General features: G+C 39.6%; 1 protein-coding gene across 2 annotated transcripts in view; it reads right to left on the bottom strand.

The window, feature by feature from the left end:
* The window catches only part of MYO1F (myosin IF), a 168703-nt gene that overhangs the window by 40388 nt on the left and 110493 nt on the right, over positions 1 to 17822 (bottom strand). For both annotated transcript variants that reach the window (XM_082263563.1, XM_082263562.1), the window contains exons 13-21: positions 15971 to 16057; positions 15620 to 15787; positions 15321 to 15406; positions 14769 to 14850; positions 13514 to 13620; positions 8871 to 8969; positions 8645 to 8789; positions 3226 to 3340; positions 784 to 953 (exon numbers count right to left, since the gene is read on the bottom strand). In XM_082263563.1, the coding sequence (XP_082119689.1) occupies positions 784 to 953; positions 3226 to 3340; positions 8645 to 8789; positions 8871 to 8969; positions 13514 to 13620; positions 14769 to 14850; positions 15321 to 15406; positions 15620 to 15787; positions 15971 to 16057 (1059 nt within the window). The remainder of the gene's footprint in view (positions 1 to 783; positions 954 to 3225; positions 3341 to 8644; positions 8790 to 8870; positions 8970 to 13513; positions 13621 to 14768; positions 14851 to 15320; positions 15407 to 15619; positions 15788 to 15970; positions 16058 to 17822) is intronic.

Here is a 17822-nt window from a genome sequence, read left to right on the forward strand (position 1 = left end):
GTTAAAGTAACGAACACCTGCAACAGCATTGTAAATAATTTTAACACAAGACCACTATGCTATAAGGCAGCCCTGTATAAATTACTAAGACATACCGTATAAGAAACATATCGATTGATTTACTAAAGGCAAATGGACCATAGACTTTGCAAGTGCAGTTTCACTCATTTACCCCAGAACTTAGTGAATGTGGTGAAGCTTTACTTTGTAAAGAATACCCAATCTGGTGCAAGAAAAAAAACCCAAAAAACTGTATTTTTGCTTTCACATGATTAAATGATGGAAATCAGCAATGCTTCACAACATTCACTAAGCTCTGGGGAAAATGAGTGCAACTGCACTTTCAAAGTGCGCAGTCTATTTTCCTTTAGTAAATGAACCCCACTGTTTTGCAAAGTGCCACCTGTTGCACCAATTACACTCAAGCCATCAGTAATATGTTAAATTCTGAACAGATCATATGACCGATATATGGAAAATGTGTGATGGTCCATGTTTACTATTGTGTGTCCCAAGCTAGAGGTGGGTTTCTAACTTAGGCTCAGACTTAAACTTACACTTAAAATTTAAACTGATCATTTTTAAATGTGCCCAGGTAGTGTGTAGGTGTTTGGTAAATATCTTTTACCTTTCTGATCTTTTATTTTTGTTTCAGAGAAGCTTAAAGTGAACCTTGGGTAGGGCTCTGGTATGCAAAGCTTTGTACTGGATACAGTAGAGATATGTATACAAATGAACTCTGTGGACCTTGAATCATCAAGTTGTCAATACTTATTTTCTCACCTTAAACCGTCGGTCAAATTTGTTGACGGAGTCAGCAAAATCTATTCTCTCTCGCTTGCCCATAAACTGGCGAAGCTCTGGCTTATCCTCCATACCCAAGTAGTCTCCCACAAAATTGCGGTTAATGCTATTTCGGCGGCGCTCTTTGAATCCATACAAAATATTGGAGGCTTGAGGGTCAAAACAAGATTTAAAAATTAAAAAATATATATTATATTATTAAAAAGACATTAAGATATTATTGAAATTCCCTACTAATCAGGACTTGGCTGTATTTCTTTTTTTGCTCAGGAGCAGAGATATTCAGCCCTGCTCAAATCAACCTATTTCTAGAGAACATTCATTAAGGAAATGTGTAAAAAAACATTCTTTGTCAAAACAATTTGGCCAATATGCTCCCTTGATCCAGGTTCCTGACAAAGAAACACACTGTAATTTGCAATTTTCTCACTATTTGCATTTGTAGAATTAAAATGGTTTTCTAAAGTATAGGCAAAACTTTTTTTTTAGTTTTGGATAGGGGGGAGTTGGATTAGAACAGCTGTCAATTTTTATTGCTGTCTGTGCCCCTGTTAGGGAGATTCACCCTCTCTATTTGTCCAGTTTACTGTTATCATTGAAAGTGAAAGTAAAAGAAAATCCCAAATTATGGGTTGTCCCCAAAAAAGTAATGAGGGGGAAGTTTTCCAATGGATACACTAGTTCTGGTGACCTGGGGGTCCCCAAGGAATTCCCTCTTAATTTGCAGGGATTTCCTCTCACTTCCTGCTTGGCTATGGGATAGGAAGTGAAGGGAAATCTCCACAATGGGACACACATGGCGAAAAAAAACATCTGACAGGGGTTATAACCATCCTTTATCCAAAATGAAAATAAAAATAGCCTATAGTTCTACTTTAACCACTTGCCGACCGCTCACATTGAGCCTACTGTGGCAGAGTGGCTCTCCTGGGTCTACGTCGCTGGATCCCGCCCCCTCTCGGCACCGCCGGAGGCTCGCTCCCGCTGTATTCGGACACAGCAGGAGTCGGGCCAGGGGAGGAGAGGCGGTGATCAACGCCGCTCTTCCCTGATCGTCGGGGAAAGAGTGAGGAAATCCGCCCGCTTGTGTAAACAAAGCGGGCGGATCTCCTCTGTGACAGACTGGGACAGATTACAGGATTCAGCATACCTGAACCTAAGATCTGTGTCTGTGTCACACAACCCCCTCCCCCACACATGTCAGTAAGCATGAGCCATACATTTAACCCCTTGATCACCAACAGTGTTAACCCCTTCCCTGCCAGTGTCATTATTACAGTAACAGTGCATATTTTTAGCACTGATTACTGTAGTAATGTCACTGGTCCCCCCAAAAGTGTCAAAAATGTCAGTTAGGGGTCCGATCTGTCCGCCACAATATCGCAGTCCCGCAAAAAAAATCGCAGATTGCCGCCATTACTAGTAAAAAAAAATAAACAATAAAAATGACAAATCTTTCCCGTAGTTAGTAAACGCGATAACTTTTGCGCAAACCAATCAAAATACGCTTATAGTGATTTTTTTTACCAAAAATATGTGGCAGAAAACAAATTGGCCTAAAATGTTAAAAAATTTTGATTCATAAATTTTTTTGGGGAATGTTATATATCAGAATGTGAAAAATATTGTATAATATATGTTTTTTTTTTTTCAAAATTGTCGCTCTTTATTTAAAAAATTAAAAATCGCACAGGTGATCAAATACCACCAAAAGAAAGCTCTATTTGTGGGGAAAAAAAGGACATAAATTTAAGTTGAGAAAAGCGTCGCATGACATAAAGTAACGCAGTGCCGAATCGCTAAATGTAGCCTGGTCAGGAATGGGGTAAAATCTTCCGGTCTTAAAGTGGTTAAAAATACGCTCATTCGCAAAATTTTCGCTCTTTTTTTATTAATATCGCAAAAAATGAAAAGCACAGAGGTGATCAAATATCACCAAAAGAAAGCTCTGTTTGTGGGAAAAAAAAGGATGTAAATTTTGTTTGGGTATGGCGTTGCATGACCACACAATTGTCAGTTAAAGTCGCGCAGTGCCAAGTTGCAAAAAGTGGTCTGGTCATTAAGCAGGAAAATCCTCCGGTCCTAAAGTGGTTAAGTAAAATAAGAGGAAAATATACTCCTCATTGTGTTTGGAGTTAGAAGGACCCGGCATTAGTGTCAAATCACAAAACCACAGTTGATTTTATTGTCAAGCCAGATATAGCAAATGAAAAAATGCATGCATTTGTGTTTTCAATAACAGTCACTTTTAAAGAAAAAAAGATTAATCTCCATCTCAAATAAATAGGTTTTGTGCACTGTCACATAGGGGTCCTGTTTAGCCCCATGCAAATACTGACTTCCAAAAAGTTAGTACTTGCATTGGATTTTTAGTCACAATAGCAGCTCTTATGTTATTGTAATTAAATAATTTCTCATTACCTTCTTCTCTCATTTTCTCATACTTTCTCTTAGCAATGTATCGTCTCCAAGCTTTTTGGATGGTTCTGGCGAAGGTATCAAATTTTCTCTCTCTCATTTCCTCCAGTAAGAAGAGCTGTACAGATAGTACGTGCCATTAGATGCCATTTCTAAGTATAGACCATACCTGGCTATTGTGCTAACTTTACTTTTTCCATATAGTTTTGTCATCAAAATGTCAGTAATGGATATTTTTCATTTACAATATGACACGCGAGCGTCGTAGTAATTTTATATCCCTAATAAATTAAGTAAATTAGTCAGGTAAATTCATGTAAAAGTTACTGTATCTTCCCCCAGATTCAAACATTATATAGGGTTGTCATGGGCCAGGAAAGCAGTGCATGAACTCTGTCAAGTTTTTATTTGTTGCCTATGTCCCCATTGGGGAGTTTTTTACTCCTCTGTTTGAACTGTAAAATTTCACAGAGAAAGAAAGTGAGCAGAAATCTGAATTTTTAGGGTCCTTTCACAATGATCCGTTTTTGATCAGTTTTTCATTTAAAAAAAGAGGAAGAAAAATGCATGAAAACGCATCCCTTTAATTCATATAGAACTCTTCATATCAGTCAGTTGCCTTTTTAAAAAGTCCTGCTTGCTGCATTTTTGGTGTGGGTTTGGTGCACGTTAAAGCCCTTTAACACTGATCAGTTTTTAAACAGTTTTTCAAAAAAGAAAGGGATTATGCGGTTTTTACCACATTTTTGCAATGGAACAGCATGATAACAGCCAAAAAAGCAACTGAAACGCAACTGACCGGTGTGAAGAGTTCCTTAGGATTTAAAGGAATGCATTTTTCATGCCTTTCCCCTCCCCTTTTTTTTAACTGAAAAACTGATCAAATACTGATCATTGTGAAAGGGCCCTTAGAGTTGTCCCAGGACAAGAGGTGAGGGGAAATTTTCTGATGGGGACATTTGTTTCGAGGACAACTTCTAAAGATGGGGAGTTTTTTTCAATTCAGCCAGCGGGTTGAACTAAAAAAACTCACAGATCCCTGCTTCCACACAAGTGATATGGATGCAAAGATCCCCCCTCTGTGCTATTGTATTCTAAGAGGGGGCAGATCCCCCTGTTAGAATACACATATCAGATTCCCCTGGGGTGAGAATACACATATCAGCGCTGCAGTTATAAGGCAAAGCTGTGTTCACTTCAATAAACCAATCATGGTGCTAGCCAGAGGTGTATAGTGACTAAGTAGAACTACTTCACTTCTGTACTTAGGTACCGAAAGGCGGTATCTGTACTTTCCTGGAGTAGAATTTTTTTCTCCTACTTCCACTTTTACTTCACTACATTTTTTCGATGATTTCAATACTTCTACTCCGATATTTTTTTTTTTTGTGATGCGTAGTTACTCGTTACTATTATAAAAATTACCACTGTCAGAACAGTAGATGGCAGGTTTCATGAAGCTCAAAACATGTGTATTATCAGCGCATATGAAAATAAATGCTACTGTATGTATAAATAAAAGCTGCATTTGAAATAATAAAAAACAATAGGATGTTCAAACTTTTGACTTCTTTCTTTAATAACTACATAACACAGTACTTGTACTTTTACTTTCAGTACTTGAGTAGCAAAATTTTTAAAAAAACTACTTGCAATACTTAAGTACAAAAAATGTTGAATACTTTAGTACTTCTACTCAAGTCTCTTTTTGATTGAGAACTTCCACTTCTACTCAAGTCACTTTTTGATCGAGCACTTGTACTTTTACTCAAGTATGGGTTTCGAGTACTTTATACAACTCTGGTGCTAGCAAAGTCAACATAGATTTACCTTATATACTAATATTCACTTCAAGTGAACAGGCTTTACTCTTTTAGTAAATGAAACTTGCAGTGTTGCACCACAAAGCAAGAAGCAATGCGCAAATATAGCTGCCGCCATTTCCATAAACATGTACAAATGATATACGGGAAATGTTCTAATGCATACTAATAAAGGTAATTTACATCAAGCTGATTTCCATTACCTGGTCTAACATTGAACAGACTAAACATTTCCTCTCAAAGCATATATTATAATATTTCATTTTAAACCTAACCTATTAAAAGAAGAATACCTTGATTACAGCTGTTTCTGCCATCACAACTACAATTTGCTTTGTGACATTACCACTCTATATAGCAGGCATTACTAAATGGTGGACTGCAATCCGGATTCTGACTCAGTGACAGTCCTGTCTGGACTGCGGCTGCGCCACTAAGCAGCTTGATCTCCTCTCCTGCCGTCGTCGCTGGTAAAACTCACAGCAGAGGGCGGGAGACACAGCAGGATGGATTCCCCTCCTGTGTATGTATTTGCCTGCCTGCCGCCGGCGCTGCTGCTGTTAAACTCGCAGTACAGTAGAAGGCGGGAGATATGGCAGTTCTACACGGGGAGCGGGAGGTGCCCAACCTTTCCCTTGTTAAGAAGTGTTGGTCAGCTCCAGCCCTCAGTGTAGACTTTCCTTATTTTCTGCCCTCTGCCCTGCTGTGAGTTTGACAGTGGCAGCAGCAGGCAGGCAAATTCATATACAGAAGAAGAATTCCACCCTACTGTGTCTCCTGCCCTCCGCTGTGAGTTTTAGCAGCAGCATTGGAGGCAGTAGCAGGAGAAGAGTTCAGAGTTAAGTGCCCTCCAGCGTGCTAAGATAGGACTTTGAAGGGGAAAGAGCTGTAGCTGCAGTGGAGACTATGATTTCAAGGTGGGGGGGGGTTTTGGGTGAACTTTGATGTTAGGGGGGCTATGATATGGGGGGCTGTGATATGGGCATGCTTTGATGTGAGAGTGGGGAGAAGTGTTACGAGGGGCTGTGATGTGAGAGGGTGGAGAAGGGATATGGGGGGCTGTAAAGTGAGAGGGGGGCAGTGATATGGGAGGGCTGTGATTGCAAAGGGGGCTATAACGTGAGGAGGGGGAGTGTGAATGTGGGGGGTTGTGATGCTAGGGGTGGGGGCTATAATTGTTTGGGAGCTGTGATGTGAAAGGGTGGGACTGTGATGAATGGTGGGGCTGTGGTGTGAGGAGAGGGGGCTCTGATGTAAAAGGGGGATCTATGATGTGAAAAAGGGGACTGAAGGCACTGATATAAAGGGGGCTGTGATATAAAGAGGGGACAGGGCTGGGATGTGAAGGAACTTAGTCATAGAACAAAAATGAGTTTCTGACCTCTGGAGAAAGAAAATGTTACTGACCGGGCCTCCGTGAATTTTAATTCAGTACCGCTGCTATAGAGGATCATACTATGCTACATGTTTGCACGCTTTGACTTTTCAGCATTATCCAGTATTTTCCTCTTGATTCCGGTAAACGTACACACCTTTTGATAGTCTCATACATGATACTATTGTACTATGTACTACTATTATTAGGCCTCATATAGAAAGGCATTCTTGTCAAACGCTTAATTAGTTATTCAATGTAAATGTATGCAAGGGAATGGCAAATTCAGCATTTGATAAGAAAAAGTTTCTTTGACCTATTTTGCATGCAGTTTAAACGCACCACAGTAGGATATGTTGTGTCCAAAGAGAAGCAGAGCAACACCAAGCAGCCTCTGAACTGCCATGTGTACTGCTCAGTTAAAGCCAATGGGATTTTGATTGCCTGTGTTTGATTGGCACTCTAAGGCATGGCAAACTCAGGAAAACAATGCCGTTGACATGAGCCTTTATTCACAGGACAGAGAAATAACAATTTTCAGTTACGCACAAGTAAATATTAATAGCTATTTTCTGTTGCACTTTGAAACACTGCAGTTAAATCTGGCTATTTTTCAGTATTGTGATAAGAAAGAAAGTGCGCTGAAAAATTGTAGAAAAGCTGCTACCGTAGAAAATAATATAGGATGAATGGTGGGTATCAGGTGCGCTAATCTATTAGCTAATATCTAATATGTATTAATAAAATGATAAATCAATATAATTATTAATAAATTACCAGGTGAAATACGATAGGGAGGACCAAGTCCTCTATGCAAACAAATCAAAAAACCAAATGGTAAATGACGTGTGCTCAACAAAAGTGAACAAAGGTGAACAATGATACAAATAAAATCAATGGTGAATCTAGACAATAAGTCCATAAATGAATTTAAAAGTCCATATAAATCCAACATGCATGTGATGTATCTCCAAGGTGCAAAACTCAACACAATAGATAGGTGCAGCGAAGACCTCCACCGTGAATGAATGAGCCCCTTACCAGATGGGATAATACAAGGACGTATGTATTATCAGATCCAATAATGGTGTAGCCAAGGGAAAGTAAGAAAAAGCCCCCAAAAACTTCTCCCAAATCAGGAGGGAGTAGGTCAGCCTCTTACCAGAATTTTGGTATATCTGTGCAAGACAATCCGCCTATATGGAATGCCTCTTCAAGGTCTTAGTATCTTTATTGCTCTGGTTGGTATGATGAATCATCAGAATCCGGGGACTTCATAGTACAGGACTCAGCCTCCACCACACACACACTAGACTCTACTCCCGGAGAGGACATGTGCACTGCCCAGCCTGGCGGTGGTGCCTGCTGTGGACCTCCTATGGACTCTCCACTTACTTTTCTATGCGGTTCATAAATCAGAACTGTGCGGTACTATCATCAACAAACCTCGCACAGTTCTGATTTACAAACCGCATAGAAAAGTAAGTGGAGAGTCCATAGGAGGTCCGCAGCGGGCACCACTGCCAGGCTGGGCAGTGCGCATGTCCTCTCCTGGAGTAGAGTCCGGTGTGTGTGGTGGCAGATGAGTCCTGTACTATGAAGTCCCCGGATTCTGATGATTCGTCATACTACCAACCAGAGCAATACAGATCCTAAGACCTTGGGAAAACAGAAGAGGCATTCCATATAGGCGGATTTTCTTGCACAGATATACCAAAATTCTGGTAAGAGGCTGACCTACTCCCTCCTGATTTGGGAGAAGTTTTTGGGGGCTTTTTCTTACTTTCCCTTGGCTACACCATTATTGGATCTGATAATACATACGCCCTTGTATTATCCCATCTGGTAAGGGGCTCATTCATTCACGATGGAGGTCTTCGCTGAACCTATCTCTTGTGTTGAGTTTTGCACTTTGGAGATACATCACATGCATGTTGGATTTATATGGACTTTTAAATTCATTTATGGACTTATTGTCTAGATTCACCATTGATTTTATTTGTATCATTGTTCACCTTTGTTCACTTTTGTTGAGCACACGTCATTTACCACTTGGTTTTTTGATTTGTTTGCCATAGAGGACTTGGTCCTCCCTATCGTATTTCACCTGGTAATTTATTAATATTTTTCAGTATTGTACTGTATATTACTGTAGAAAAGTGTTTTTCTAAGAGAAACTGCAATAAGCACATTTCATACTGAGGCAGGCATTCGGAAGGCATACCGATTCTGGATTCTTTACAAACACCTTGGTTCTTCCCATTTGGTACTGATCAGCATCCATATTTACAGACCTCAAGAGATGCTGCACTCCTTGCCGTTCATCCCCTCGCCACTTGGGCCATGTTTCCGGTGTCAGGATAGCGTATCTGGTAATAGCATATAATCATCAATAATTATAAATATCACACATTGTAGCAATGAACTGTGAATGAGGTAGCATGTTATACCTTTGAAGAAATTTATTGAAAACCCTTCTATAAGCAAAGCCAGCACGACGTACACGAATGTTCTCCTTTAGGCCTAGATATTCAACTTGATGCTTGACTCTGCAAAACACACAATACTCACATTGGTCATTTTTATAGCTTTATTTTTGCTACTGGTTTCTTTAGGCCGCCAGTTTTATGTATGCTCCTGTTATCTCTAGGCCACCACGGCTATGGGAGGCATTATATATGTTTTAAAGAAACTAGCAATAGTGCAGCGCTTTAAATGTGATGACAATATGCATAACATATATTAATATGAAAGTCCATAAAGGAGATGCCTTCAGTGCAGGAAAAAGTGAGTGATATACACCAATGCACAAAGTGAATCCTTCCACCATAGAATATCAATGCCTCTCATCTCCAGCAATCGACCACTAGGGGTCACTACGCCATGCAATGTGAACCCTAGTCACATGGCTGTTTGAAGGTTGTGGAGAACCATTGACAACACTTCCTGCACCTCTGTGGAATGCATGAGAGCCAGGGGGACCGGAGCCAGCATTGAGACCTTACTAGACCTTACTTGGTTCAAGCACTGAGGGGTACAGTAGAGACTATTCGAGCTGGTGCCGGTCTAGGCACATTTTAATGTAAGCAGTCCACTATAGAGATGTTTTTTATGGGCAATTCTAAATATACAGTGTTGCACCATCATCATGTTTTTTTGCCTTTATGTCATATGCCATCTGCTATCTGAGGGGAGGCTATTCAATAAGGTGAATGGCGATTACTGTGGAAGAATCTTTGAATGATTTTGGTGTTTATATCCATTCAGGCCTAGTGGTCCCTGGGACCTGGGGACTCTGGTGAGTGCATTATTTTTGTATTTCACGTGGTGGAGCAATTGATTAATGGGAAGAGAAGAACATTTAATATACACTGCTTGTAGTGACAGAGACTGATGATCAAAACTGACTATTGTCACTTTATTTGCACTGGACTGTGATTTTGTTCACCACTTGCCGACCGCTCACGTTGAGGGTACTGCGGCAAAGTGGCTCGTTATCGTCAAGCGACGTAGACCTACGTTGCTGGACAACGCCCCCTCTCGCGGCGCGCGACGCCGGAGGCTGGCTCCCGTTGTATTCAGACACAGCGGGAGTCGGGCCAGGGGAGGAGAGGCGGTGATCACTGCCGCTCTTCCTCGATCGTCTGAGATCGAGTGTGGAAATCCGCCCACTTGTGTAAACAAAGTGGGCGGATCTCCTATGTGACAGACCGTCACAGATTACAGGATTCAGCATAGCTGAACCTGCGATTAGTGTCTGTCACACAATCCCCTCCCCCTACACATGTCAGTAAGCATGAGGCATACATTTAACCCCTTGATCACCAATAAAGTTAACCCCTTCCCTGCCAGTGTCATTATTACAGTAAGAGTGCATATTTATAGCACTGATTACTGTAGTAATGTCACTGGTACCCCCAAAAGTGTAAAAAATGTCAGTTAGGGGTCCAGTCTGTCCGCCGCAAAGTCGCAGTCCCGCAAAAAAAAATTGCAGATCGCCGCCATTACTAGTAAAAAAATAAACAATAAAAATGACAAATATTTCCCGTAGTTAGTAAACGCGATAACTTGTGCGCAAACCAATCAAAATACGCTTATTGTGATTTTTTTTTTACCAAAAATATGTAGCAGAAAACAAATTGGCCTAAAATGTTAAAAAAAGTTTTGATTTTTACTTTTTTTTGCTCTTTTTTTATTAATATCGCAAAAAATGAAAAGCGCAGAGGTGATCAAATACCACCAAAAGAAAGCTCTGTTTGTGGGAAAAAAAGGACGTAAATTTTGTTTGGGTACAGGGTTGTATCACCGCGCAATTGTCAGTTTAAGTCGCGCAGTGCCAAGTTTCAAAAAGTGGCCTGGACGTAAAGCAGGAAAATCCTCCGGTGGTAAAGTGGTTAATTATTATTTTGTAAAATTTCTATTTTTCACTTACACTTTGTTAGTTTTCTCAGGGGTGAATCACTCTCACCCCTTTTTTTTTTCCTTTTTAGATCTTTTATGTATATTAAGCAGTTTTTGATATAACATCGCCTTACTTTACTAGTGTTTGAATTGTTTATACTGTGCAGGGAATCGCCAACAGAAAAAAGATATCTGAATGCAGCTACAGGCATCATTCAGATATCTCCACTGAAAGCCCAGGACATCATATCACGTTCAGCAGTATGGAAGTGGTTAATAACTTATGTGTCTTTTTTTCCTATTATACCATTGAGTATCGAGTACCGTTTTCATTTTGGTAATGCCTTGGTTCCGGATCTTATATCTTTGAGGTTTCGTTCCACACTTCAAAGACATGCTGGTAGGTTAGTTGGCTCCTGACTAAATTGGCCCTAGTATGTGTATGTATGAATGGGAATTAGAGGCCTTAGATTGTAATCTCCTTGAGGGCAGGGACTGACATGAATGTTCAGTTCATATTTATTTTATTTATTTCAGGTACTTATATAGCGCTGTGAAATTACACAGCGCTTTACATATACATTGCACATTCATATCAGTCCCTGCCCCCAAGGAGCTTACAATCTAAGGTCCCTAACTCACATTCATACATACATACATAGTAGGGCCAATTTTTTACAGGATCCAATTAACCTACCAGCATGTCTTTGGAGTGTGGGACCTTGCTGCTAGGTGAAAGTGCTAACCACTACACCACTGTGCTGATGTGTAACTTGTCAGTGCTATATATGTAACCCAAATAAATAAATATATATAGAGTGTGTGTGAGTATATATCATTTCTTGTTTTCATTTTCATTTATTTTTTTCCTTTGTTTTCCCTTTATTCTTCACGTGGGTCAGTGAGGAACTGATCAAGACAGTGCAATTTAGTATTTTTAGGTCTACCCACAGCATTCAACCAGCAAAAAATCACTAGAAAATCACCATACATAAAACAAGATTTGGCCAGTTCAGCAGGGACCAGCTGCATTTCAATCCATGTATGGGCAGGCTGGTTGCATAGAAAGCCATTCTACTTCTGTACAATTAGCCTGTTGGATTTTCCGCGCACGATCAGCACCACAGGCTTTAAGCAGCAGTGTTGATCAGTGTATTCTGCAGTCTCTCTCCACTGTCAGAATACAATATCTCAGTGGGGAAGATTCTCCAATCCAAATCAAGTGTGTGGATGGGGAAATTGAGTCATAATTTTTTTTTTTTTTTTTTTAACCCAAGAAGACTTATCTATGGGCTACTTAAAGCTAATTTCAATGTTTTATTTCACTATGAATAGTTTGTTTGGACCAAGCTGGTCCAAATTAACTATTTCCTTCACTAAATGCTGCAGCAGCTGTAAGCACTGTACTGGATGTACTGCAGGTTCAAGATGGTCCAAACAAACTATTTTCTTCACTTAGTGCTGCAGCATATGCCACTCAGACCAACTCGGTATTGTTCCGGTTGTGAGACGAGAGGTCGCTGTCTCACAGCCAGAACTTAGCACTGTATACTGTGTATTGATGAAGCTACATGCAGTGTATATAGTGCTTAGAGCTGCTGCAGCACTAAATGTAGAATCAAGTTTTTTTGGACCAGCTTGGTCCAAACAAACTATTTAACATGAAAGAAAACATGGGAATAAGATAATTTAGCGGTGGTAGTGCTACTGCTTCTAAAGGACAGGCATACCAGATACATCATCAGAAGGTTTAAGTGGATAAAGTTAGGGTTGAACTCATGCTCACGCAAGCCTGAAGCTCACTCCATTGGGCCCATCCAAAAATGCTTTCCCCTATTAAGCAGTTTGAGTTTTCATGAGCAGTAAAAGATTCCTGAACATCTTACGAGCATCTAAGGCAAGTTTGTCATGCACTGTCATTGGCTTGAATTGAGACATGTTTGTAACAGAACACATTTTAACATTGCAGAACAAGATGAAGTCTCTTGTACTTAAATGAACAATACAATGAAAGTCCATGTCAGTTGCCATTGCCTTCTAAATGTTGCTGACAAGATAACACAAGCCTATTCAAAATTATATGTTTGTACTAGGCCTTTCACTTTTATGTTACAGGACAGACTTTGACTTTGCAAAGTAGTAATTTACCTTTAATTCTAAGACACAAATGCCTGTTTTTTGTTTGTTGAACAAGAACTAAGCGTGAGTAGTTCCAGCCTAAAATGATGGCAGGGCAACCCTCAGCTTGGCCAAACCTGCAGAGCTGCAATAATCAGAACTAGCTCTGACTTATCAGTGGGAGAAATTATAGCAATTAAGCAGATTTTCTAAGGTGCTTATCTAATTGTTTCTCCTGCTTTTCATGTTATAGGAGACATACAGGGGTTTCATTGTCATGTCAGTGATTGACCCAACTAAAGAGTCAGGATCAAGCACAGGTCACCTCATGCCTAGAAGGTTCAGAAACAAAGTGCTTCTGCGCCTAATTTTTAAATGCTGTCAAGAACGCGTCCACAAACCTGACCAACTTTACTAAATTATCAGAGCAAGTGTGTCATTTAGGGCACATATGCCCAACCTCTAAACCCAAGCACAGCCATAGGTAATGAGATATAAATATAAGATAATATATGAGCCAAAAAAATACCAGTCAAAATTAGTTTTCCACTATTAACGTCCTGTTTGTTCATACCTGCTCTCCTCCCAGTCTTTAGACCTCTTTGTCTCATTTGGCTTGATACAACGAATATAATGAGGTGTACACTTCATTAGTGTATTTACAAGATCATTGGCTTGTTTCTGCAACAAAGATGAACATGTTAGACTGTAATATTAGATCTTTGAATAATTCTATTAATATATGTAGTGTCACATGATGACCAGTGCTAAACTTAAAGTACAACTAAAGGCAAAACTTTTTTTTTTTTTTTTTTTTTAGTATTGGATAGAGTAGAGGAGGACTAGAACAACTGTTAGCTTTTAATGCTGTCTGTGCCACCATTTGGGAGATTCACCTTCACTATTTGTCCTTTTTCCCTTGGTTATAAAAAGTGAAAGTAAAAGAAAATACCAAATTTTGGTTAGTTACCAGAAAAGTAATAGAGGGGAATCTTCCAATGGGGGACACTATTTTTGGTGACCTGGGGGTCCCCAAGGGTTTCCCTTTTTATTTCAGAGATTTCCTCTCACTTCCTGTTTGGCTATGGGACAGGAAGTGAAGGCAAATCTCCACAATGGGCACAGATGGCGAAAAATATCTGACAGGGGTTATAACCCTCATTTACTCCATCCAAAAAAAAAAAAAAAAAAAAGGTTTTGCCTATAGTTCTACTTTAAGCCAGCCATACATGGGTCAAGTTTCACAGGAATTGGCCAAAAATTGAGTAATGGACAGCCCTGCCAAAACCACCTGGCTCAACTTTGATTAAAGGAACAGTGATGGAAAAAGTCAGCTAAACAGTAACTATAGCCACTGTTTGGGCATTCTGACTGCCACAGGTGTTGGATGTTGGAATACAATAGCGGCAACAGGAGATTTATTTATAGATTCTCCCATCTGTCAGAAATCTTATGGCCTGCTTTAGCTAAGAGAAACTGATGCCTTTTATTTCTAGGTGCAAGAAAATGAAGGAAACACTTCCTGTGACATGTTTTTTTTTTGAAGTCTTAAAGTTGTACACAGACAGTAGACAGTGGTCCGTCAGGCAGTCATTGCTCATATAGTTTATGGGGTAAGATGTGAGTACACAAAATGAATGGCACTTCATCACACTACACCACCGTTTGCCCATTGAGGTTTTTTTCCCCATTTTTACAACTTAGCAGCACCAGATTATTGGCAGCAGGAAACATTAACCAATATTACTGGATTATTAACATTAATAAATTATATTAATAACAGATAGTTATATAATAGTGAGAAAAATTATGTATTAGAATAATGCTACCTTGATTTTCGAGCTTGCTGTTGTTGGTCTACTTTTCTTGTCTGTATCCAGTTTTTCCGGGAAAAGACTCTGTATAAAATTGCTAAGTAAAAATAGGTTGGCGTTATTATTTCAGATATTAAATTGTTGCAATATATTCTTTACTCATTTTTCAGCTTGTAAAAAACGAATAGTTAGTCCCTAAGGGCAGCGAAAACACAAAATGAAATTTGAATGGCAGTTGGTTCCATTCAGTATTCTGCAGGACAGGATCAAATTTTAGAGTGCAATCCCAAACTATATGTGCACATGCAGACACAAAACAACACAATGTTCTCAAATTATAAATCAAAGTTTGTAATTAAGTTACCTGTAATTTTCATTAGATAAAGTGGTTACATTGCATTGTTCTTTAGCTAACCAGGTTAAATACGGCCATTATACATAAGATATTGCTTATTTGACTTTTGATGTTTTTTGGCCATTGGCATTGTGTTACTTGCTCAGATCAAGTACTGCTCAGAAGTATGAACAGTAAAAGTCAATATATGCAGTAGAATATAGTCTACTTACAACTCACTGCTCTGCATCAATTCAATGAGGTCTATGAATAAAACATCTCGATTTCGCTCACAGAAGCCCTCAATATCATACGATACCTGGAGGGAAACAAAAGATATTACAGACTGCAGTGCTTTTTATTTTCTAACTTTAACAGTCATATTCTATGTTATAAATTCATTATTGATTTACATACAGCTATGGTAACAGATTTCTTTACAAAAGAGGTTCATAAATAAGACATAAGAACATATATAAGTGCAGGCTTGCCTTAGATTCCATAGGAATTGGACTAATCTATTGCTGCTTACCTTTCCAGCATAATGGTGAATAACAAAGCCAGAATTCCAGTTATTAAAGTGCTCATGTGTCCCCACAGCAGCTTGCAGTTTTTGTAAAAGAGTCTGGTCTGCACCCCCACCTGTAGCGTGCATAGTGGCACAAACATCATCTAGCACGCTCATGATTCCTGGAGGATTCTGGCAGGAAGGAGAACATTGTACACTTTATCAATACAGTCATATGCCGATATTAATGATCCAAAAAGACATTAATAAGCCAATCAGCCTGCAGTGAAATCACATAATGTACATTAGTGACCCCCAGTTACTGTGCTTTTGCACATTGTCACAATCATGTTGCATGTTTATTGTTTTACTCACCAATTTATTCTCAATGAGGTCACACACCACCTTATTATTGAAGTAATCGATTGGGGACCATTTAATGCCTTCTGCAACATATTCTTCCTAAATAAAGTTTAATACAGAAATTATGTACAACGATCCCATTTTAAAAAATAAAATTCAAAATAAAAGTGTAATATGGAATTTGTGTAGAATGATCCCACATTTTAAAATAGCTAATACAAAATTTGTAAGGAGTTGGATTGAAGTACAAACAAATTGCCAAAGTGTATAGATGAGTGAGCTGACTAAATGGGTCATTTTGGAGGGGCCAGTGGGGTGGGTTTCTGGCTTGGGTTGAACATTCAACTCAAACCCAACTTGTTCACAGTGTGGCGAGCGGACAAAAATATTGGTTGTATTTGGCTAGTTCATCTTCCCGAACCTACTACCACCGCTAAATGACCGATCTTTGCCAGCTTACGCGTTATGTTTACATTTCAAATTAAGTAATGGTATGGCACTTCCTCATTGTATGGAGACTCAGGCAGAGCTGAAGCTGAACTTACCTGCCTCTCCTTAGGGCACCAGATCACTCTTAAGCAGCCCATGGATGAGTGATTTTTTTTTCATTCAAACAAGTTGAATGAAAACAATTGACTTGATTCCCCAATCCACACACTCAATAAGCTATTGTGTTCTGACAGCGGGGAGACTTCCCTACTGTCCGAAAACACTGATAGCTTGGCAAGCTATAGTTGCAATAAATGTTAAATTATGGTCTGATCTAGACCATTTACTAACTCATGTGCCACATACAAGGGGGTATACTGTCTGCCCTCGTGTTGTAAAGCGCTGCGCAAACTGTTGGCGCTATAAAAATCCTGTATACTAATAATAATATTATTAATACCCTGGAACAGCTAAGTTAAACCTAGTTACTGAGTCATTGTCATCTTGCATGTGGCATAAGCACCAGAGACAGTCTGCTTTCATTAGAGTCTAATTCAACAATCTTTTTTTCATAATGGAAAAACAGATATGCAAATACACTATATTGTCAAAAGTATTGTCACACCTACCTTTACACACACATGAACTTTAATGGCATCCCAGTCCGTAGGGTTGAATATGGAGTTGGCCCACCCTTTGCAGCTTTAACAGCTTCAACTCCTCTGGGAAGGCTTTCCACAAGGTTTAGGAGTGTGTCTATGAAAAGGCCTGACTCGCAGTCTCCGCTCTAATTCATCCCACAGGTGTTATATCAAGTTGAGGTCAGGACTCTGTGCAGGCCAGTCAAGTTCCTCTACCACAAACTCGCTCATCCATGTCTTTATGGACCTTGTTTTGTGCACTGGTCCAAAGGATTTAGTGAAAGAGGGATTATGGTGTGGGGTTGTTTTTCAGGGGTTGGGTTTGGCCTCTTAGTTCCATTGAAGGGAACTCTTCACTGCATACCACAGCATACCAAGACATTTTGGAAAATGTAATGCTCCCAACTTTGTGGGAACAGTTTGGGGTTAGCCCTCCCTGTTCCTGTTCCAACATGACTGCACACCAGTGCACAAAGCAAGGCCTGCACAGAGTCCTGACCTCAACTCCTTTGGGATAAATTAGAGCAGAGTAAGGCCTTCTCTCCAACATCAGTGCCTGACCTCACAAATGCGCTTCTGGAAGAATGGTCAAACATTCCCTTAGACACACTCCTAAACCGTAAAGACAGCCTACCCAGAAGAGTTGAAGCTGTTATAGCTGCAAAGGGTGGGCCAACTTAATATTGAACCCTACGGACTAAGACTAGGATGCTATTAAAGTTCATGTGTGTGTTTTGGCAGGTGTTCCAATACTTTTGGTAATATAGTGTATCTCATATCACATGCATATGTAT

Source organism: Pelophylax lessonae (assembly GCF_965119305.1).
Source record: "Pelophylax lessonae genome assembly, chromosome: 1".
Taxonomy (NCBI): Eukaryota; Metazoa; Chordata; class Amphibia; order Anura; family Ranidae; genus Pelophylax; species Pelophylax lessonae.